At 44.6% G+C, this 6,216-nt stretch overlaps 2 protein-coding genes across 2 annotated transcripts; one reads left to right on the forward strand and one right to left on the reverse strand.

Annotated features, from left to right (window-relative positions):
* Window positions 1–47: 47 nt before the first annotated feature.
* Window positions 48–1,445, forward strand: LOC136462333 (MADS-box transcription factor 14-like). The gene is made up of 4 exons (XM_066461470.1): window positions 48–108; window positions 289–330; window positions 448–566; window positions 1,029–1,445. Exons 1-4 carry the CDS (start codon window positions 76–78, stop codon window positions 1,132–1,134), a joined length of 300 nt encoding a protein of 99 aa, XP_066317567.1. The 5' UTR covers window positions 48–75; the 3' UTR covers window positions 1,135–1,445.
* A 406-nt stretch (window positions 1,446–1,851) lies between these two features.
* LOC136462428 (uncharacterized) lies at window positions 1,852–5,887 on the reverse strand. Its single transcript, XM_066461554.1, has 5 exons — window positions 5,285–5,887; window positions 3,807–5,167; window positions 3,173–3,286; window positions 2,937–3,068; window positions 1,852–2,145 (listed from the first exon to the last, which is right to left on the reverse strand). The coding sequence occupies exons 2-5, from the start codon at window positions 5,076–5,078 to the stop codon at window positions 2,008–2,010; spliced, it is 1,656 nt and encodes a 551-aa protein (XP_066317651.1). The 5' UTR covers window positions 5,079–5,167; window positions 5,285–5,887; the 3' UTR covers window positions 1,852–2,007.
* Window positions 5,888–6,216: the final 329 nt, after the last annotated feature.

Below are 6,216 nucleotides of genomic sequence, written 5' to 3' on the forward strand. Positions count from 1 at the left end.
GGCCACTGACAGCCATGCGCTCTGCATGTTGGAAAGCTAACAAGTAAATATTCATGGCATGTGCAGAGCCAGCTTATGCTCGAGTCAATTTCACAGCTCCAACGGAAGGTAAATTGTTGAGCTCGCTTAAACTTCCTTTTTAAGAATTGTATGATTTCTTTAGCTGCCCATTAGATGGACATGGTTTGTTGCAAGTATTGACTACTTTGGTTGCCTTGTTACATCCACAAAATATTCCTGCTCTTGCGCTGTGCTGAGTGTTGGCATGCGCTGCCATTGTTACCGCAGGAGAAGTCACTGCAGGAGGAGAACAAGGTTCTGCAGAAGGAGGTAGGCAGACCGCAGACGCTGCTGCTACTCAACACGTCGCCTCATCGATGCTCAGCTGGCCCTCTGTTTTCTCATGAAGCAAATTAAATTTACAGAAAGCGTTACTCCTGCCTGCAGCTCGCGGAGAAGCAGAAAGCCCAGCGGCAGCAAGTGCAACGGGACCAAACTCAACAGCAGACCAGTTCGTCTTCCTCGTCCTTCATGATAAGGGAAGCTGCCCCAACAACAAATATCAGGTAGATCACATTCACATCGCGCTACAATCCCAAATAGTGAGGTGACCTCATTTTGGGGTAAAGATTTAAGTGAGGTTGGGCTTAGCTAAACCCCATTTAAAAAAAATACATTTGTGCATTTTTAAAATTAGTGAAAAAATGTAGATTCTTGTAGACCATGGGCAATGTTGACAGTTGACACACAATGTTCATTTATGAGCCTCAAAGAAAAAGATTGCGAAATGATACTCGTTTTTTTCTTCACAGAAAGTATGTGGTCAAATTTTTTTCTACAAATTGTTGTGTGTCAATATAATTAATCATCCATCTAGATGTATGCATTTTTTTGATAAATTTTAGAATTGCGGTTTTTATCTTGTAAATTTCCAAAACAGTAGCCGTACGCCTATACTCAACCAGGTTACACCTAGGGCACATTTCAGGAAGCAACTGACAAGAAAAATGACCGTCCGATTTTTGCAGCATCTTCCCTGTGGCAGCAGGTGGGACAGTGGTGGAAGCGGCAGCAGCGCAGCCGCAGGCCCGCGTTGGACTGCCACCATGGATGCTTAGCCACCTGAGCAGCTGAAGGTTTCTTTTCAGTTTTTACCATCGCGGTGTGGTAGCCCAAAATTCAGCAACTCGCTTCTCCGCCTGGTGCAGTATCGTCGTGATCGCGAGAAGCAGCAGTAGTGGTCTACCGTATTTTTTACCACCATATATAAGTAGCACATCTGCAATGTGTATATTTTGTTCACCGTTTCCACTGGTCGGTCGCACGAGTACTTTACGCATGTAATGTAATATATGTGCAGCATCGAATATTCCATTTCCACGACCATAACACGTGCCGGTTTGTGGTAGTTTCGAGTCTCACATAATACGTACACATTCATATCACAGTGGCCTTTATCCTTTGCATCAAGTTTCATTTCTACAGAATACAGCTTTGTAGTCGTTTCCCTTTATGCATCAAATTCCATATCTTTGTTGGTCGTTCCAAATTACGTACAGATTAGGGATGCAGCTGCATATGTAACAACAATAGAGAGGAATGCATCCGATTTAATTGCGATGTTCTGATGTCTCCTAGGCGCCTTTTACTACAAAAATGCAGATAACTGAAAACCAGAGGACGATACCATTCTGTCGGATAAATTAATAAAGATGGTCTTAAAAAAGAATGATCTTTCTGCCATCGGTCATGTACAACCGTTTCGCCACCATAAATCGAGGTGTTTACCATCCCAGGTCATAGCTGACCCCCCCAACCCCCCCCCCCCCCCCCCCCCCCCCCCCCCCCCCCCCCCAAAAAAAAAAAAGAGAGTCACATTTAACACAAGCTAAAGCCACATCTAAGAACGGTAATAAACATACTCTGAACTCTGTACCTTGACACTACAGGTTAAAAGGAGGATGCGACTAAGGCATGTGTAAAAAAGAGACTGAGTTGGGATGGCTATTAGGATAACCGAGGTAGCTTCTCCTTCAGCCGCGAAATGAACTTAAATGTCTCCTCTGCTCTTACTTGTTGATAAATATCATTTCTTGATACCCTGTCCGGATGGAATTTCAGAAGAGCTTGCTTGAAGGCTTTAACCTGAAAAGGTTAAGTAATCTCATCAATTATTCCTAAATCTCTTCTATGTCCCGAGCAGAAAGCCTATATATTAGTCTCTGGGGAAAAAAATGAGCTCATTGAATAAGAACACAGGGTTATGAAATAAAGGTAGCTACTGATCTTCACTTATACAGAGTTATTGCCTTATTGGCTTAGTCTCACTCCCTCTGTTCCAAATTATATGCTTTTTGGCTTTTCCAGATACATAGATTTTACTCTTTTTTTAACTGTGTCTAGCGTATATATCTAGGTGCATAGTAGAAGCTATATACCTAGATAGAAAAGTCATAAGGACCTATAGTTATGGGACGAAGGGAGTACCGAAGTACTGTCATTACCCTTAAGGTGCATAGCAGATGAATAAGGACCTATAGGTATGAGCTTAAGGTGCATAGCAGATGAATATCTAGTCCTGCGAAGTTGATATACAGTTGCTGTATATGTACATATTCATCTGCCTGCAATTGCCGAAACTACCCATAGCTGTTCATAAAACTCAGACACTTCGGGTTTTACTTTTATATGGTTAAAAGAGACAAGGGCCAACAGTGTTTGAACTAGGCAAAACGTACACAAACAATATGACAAAAAAGAAGCTAGCAGCAAATATTTTTTTTTTACTTTTATGGTTAAAAGAGACAAGGACCAACAGTGTTTGTACTAGGCAAAACGTACACAATCAATATGACAAAAAAAGAAGCTAGCAGCAAATAATTTTTCTTATAACCAGCAAGTGATGGGTTGAGTGTATCCATAAGAACAGGGCATACCTCACCACATTCAACAGAGATGCCTAGCGCATGCAATATTGAAGTCATATCCCAATGTCTCCTTTCCAAATCTTCCAGTTCCTTTCTGACTACACCCCGATACTGCTCCTTAAGCTGTATAGCTTCTTCATTCTACAGGAAGAAAGAAATGTTAAGTGCCATATAATGCCAAAGAAATATGAAGATTTACAATGAATTCTACTAGCATAACACTGGATACTGGTAGAACGAGAGACCTTTCTCTGTGATTCACGGACTTCTTGCAATCTTTGCTTTTGTCTCTTCTCCATGTCAAGCAAGCGTTGAGCTTCAGCTTTCTTTCTCTTTCGCAATTTCTTTGCTTCCTCAGCCTACACAATGTTTTTCAACAAACAAACATCATGAGTTGTGACAGATCCAAACAAATTAGTAGTCTTAGTCTGATAGCTACTTTGATTATCACTTCTTCGTCCAAAATAAACCAATTCCTAGAATCACCCTAAGTCAAACTACCTCAAATTTGACCAACTTTATAGGAAAGGGTAACAATATCATTGACACCAAATAAGCAAATTATGAAAATATATTTCATATATCTAGCGATACTAATTTGCTGTCATAAATGTTGGAGCTCTTTTTCCTATAAATTTGGTCAAACTTAAAATAGTTTGACTTAGGACAACTCTAGTTGAATCCAATTGATTTATTTTGGAACAGAGGGAGCATCTTTTTTTATTAAAAAATAAGTCTAAACTTAGGCAGGCATTAGCCTGCCACAACTGAAATCACATTGAATACAGAATGCTCGATGTTATGTTCCCAAACTATGCATGGCATCACATATTTCCAGTATATAGTTTAACACCAATTCAAAGTAGCAAAATACTGTACCTGTATTTGTAATTGCCGCTGTCTCGATGCCCACTCCTCCTCTGCTGCCCGCTTGTACTCAACAGATTCTTTGTGTTTTTCACGTTCACCAATCACTGACACAAATCGCCCTAAGTCCTCGGGATCTTGAAGCAAATCCTTACCCCTGACAGGACCATTATCTTGAGCAGAATAAATATTTGTGTTATAGGAAGCTTCAGGTGGTGACTGATCCTTTTCTGAATATACATCTTCAGGTATTTTCTCATCAACCTTTTCAGGAGTACTGACAGAAATTGGAGGACTTCCATCTTTCCTGTCCGTTGACGAGATCCCAGAAAAAAACCTATTTGCAGAGGCAAAGTTATAGGCAGAGTTTTCATCCGGCCGAGGCGATTGAACCCCTTCTGAAGCTTTTTCAGAACCAACCATTGAACATTCCTTGACATTTGGCACTGAAGACTGGTCATGGTCATCCTTTGACCTGCCGGTATTATTTTGCACATCTTCGGCATTTGGCACAGAAGGACCATTGACACCCTTTGCATTGCCAGCACTACTTTGAGCATGCCCAGGGCCTTCCTTTGTACCGCTGCATCTATTTTGTGAGTCATACTTGCTTGCAGCGCTGTAAAACCAAGACATACTCTCATCTGGATGGCGTTCGGCACCAAAGAGATGCTCAGAGTTTTTACCTGGCTGTGTCTCCACCCCAGCACATGATGTGAATGCAGTAGCCCCAGCATCCTTACACTCATGGACACCATGAGGCGGCTTTTTTCTGGAAGCAGCCGTCTCCCACATCTTACGGGCTGTACCAGTGTCATCGAGAATCTCACAATCAGAGCTGCCATCATCAGTGTCAGAGTCCCATCCTCCGGTAAGATCGCTCTCAGAGCTGTCAGACATGGAATCCAACCCATATCTGTTCCCTGGAGAACCCCGACCCGGTGTCATCGCTGCTGGAGACCCAGAAGCACGGGACATGCTGGGACCTACTTTATCGCCTCCTGTACCATCTTTCTCGTTTTCATCATCATCTATGTTGATCACGTTACTGGAGGAGCGGTTCCCTTTCCTGGCTTGAGACCCAGGTCCCGCCGCAGAAGCTGATACTCCCGCAGCTGCGCCGTCGATTATGAGAACCTCCGAGTCGGAGGTATCGTCAGTATCATCGTCCTCATCGCTGAGCACCACGGTGCAAGGCGCGGACCTCTGCGCGGGGAAGCCCCGCGTCCACCGCGTCCGGCTGAGCCCGTTGTGAGGGGTGAAGCGGAACCGCCCCCACGACATGGCTAGCCCGGCCCGGAGACGATCGCCGCTGCAGGCTGGCGGCTATAGCATCTCGACACCCGCGACAACCTCAGGGTTCCATGGCGATCCTGCAGGGAAAACGGCAAGCTTGTAGATTCAATCGAACGCGATGGCGGAAATGCGCAATCAGGAACCCTAATTCGCAGGAATAGGCGTGGGACGGCGTTGAAAAAGAGGGGACTTACCGTGGTAGCGATGCCGGCGGTGAGATTCGGGGAGGGATTGAATCTGGGACCCAAGAAACCGAGCCGCCGGGCTCCCCGCCGCCTGCTCGATTTGGGAAAGAGGGGGAAGGAGTTCGGAGTTGGTGGGGCGTGGACGCGAGGCGACGCGACCAAGCCGAGGGAGGCGGTGGAGAGCAAGGAGGGGATCGATCGAGCACGAGAGCAGGATGGAAAATCCGACTCTTTTTTTTTTATTTGGGATTTGGGATTTGGGATTTGGACTTTTGGTGAGGAGTACTTGCGAGAGCAGCGGGGAGGAGGAAGGCGGAGACTGCGGGGGAGGGTCAGAGACGGAAAGGTTGCCATTGCCAAAGCCGCGCGGCGAAATCCAGCACGGCTCTTCCGCGAATTTGCCCCACTCCAAACGCGTGCGGTTCCTTCGCCTCCGTGCGCGCGTGCCCGCTGGGCCGCGGAGCGCGGTCGCCTGCCTGGCTACCTGTGAAGCGGATGGGCTGGGCCTGGGCTCATGCGGTCACGCCTGTGGACGTCAGTTTCACGCACAGTTGCACAGCAAGTCTTTGCCAAAAAAAACAAAAGCTGCACAGCAAGCTACGCGAAATTCCCTCCCAAAAAGAAAGTTTCGCGAACGCCTAGGTATATCTATAGATGTGATCTTAGGTTACAGTTAATATGTTTTGAAATTATACTTTATACTATTAGATGTAAGTTATTTTAACTTGATTGAGCACGGAGTATGATCTTTTTTTTTCAAACTTACTTGTAAGCCCTGAAAACAAAATTCATTTTATCTATATGGTCTTCCATCCGTTTCTAGCACTTAATTAGCGGTGTTAAGTCAAGGGTAAAATTACCATGTTACTCCTGATGAAAAAATAAAATACAGAGTTTAGTTTATCATTTTTTTAGATTGAGAGCAATATTACGCAAATGAG

This window comes from Miscanthus floridulus, chromosome 1 (genome assembly GCF_019320115.1).
Source record: "Miscanthus floridulus cultivar M001 chromosome 1, ASM1932011v1, whole genome shotgun sequence".
In the NCBI taxonomy this organism is placed as follows: domain Eukaryota; kingdom Viridiplantae; phylum Streptophyta; class Magnoliopsida; order Poales; family Poaceae; genus Miscanthus; species Miscanthus floridulus.

Coding starts and splice junctions, on each gene's coding strand:
- LOC136462428 (XM_066461554.1), bottom strand. CDS start 5,078: ATGTCGTGGGGGCGGTTCCGCTTCACCCCTCACAACGGGCTCAGCCGG. Junction 3,069..3,172: donor TCCGTGAATCACAGAGAAAG/GTCTCTCGTTCT, acceptor TTCTTCCTGTAG/AATGAAGAAGCTATACAGCT. Junction 2,146..2,936: donor TCTCTGTTGAATGTGGTGAG/GTATGCCCTGTT, acceptor TAACCTTTTCAG/GTTAAAGCCTTCAAGCAAGC.
- LOC136462333 (XM_066461470.1), top strand. CDS start 76: ATGCTCGAGTCAATTTCACAGCTCCAACGGAAG. Junction 109..288: donor TTTCACAGCTCCAACGGAAG/GTAAATTGTTGA, acceptor TTGTTACCGCAG/GAGAAGTCACTGCAGGAGGA. Junction 567..1,028: donor GCCCCAACAACAAATATCAG/GTAGATCACATT, acceptor CGATTTTTGCAG/CATCTTCCCTGTGGCAGCAG.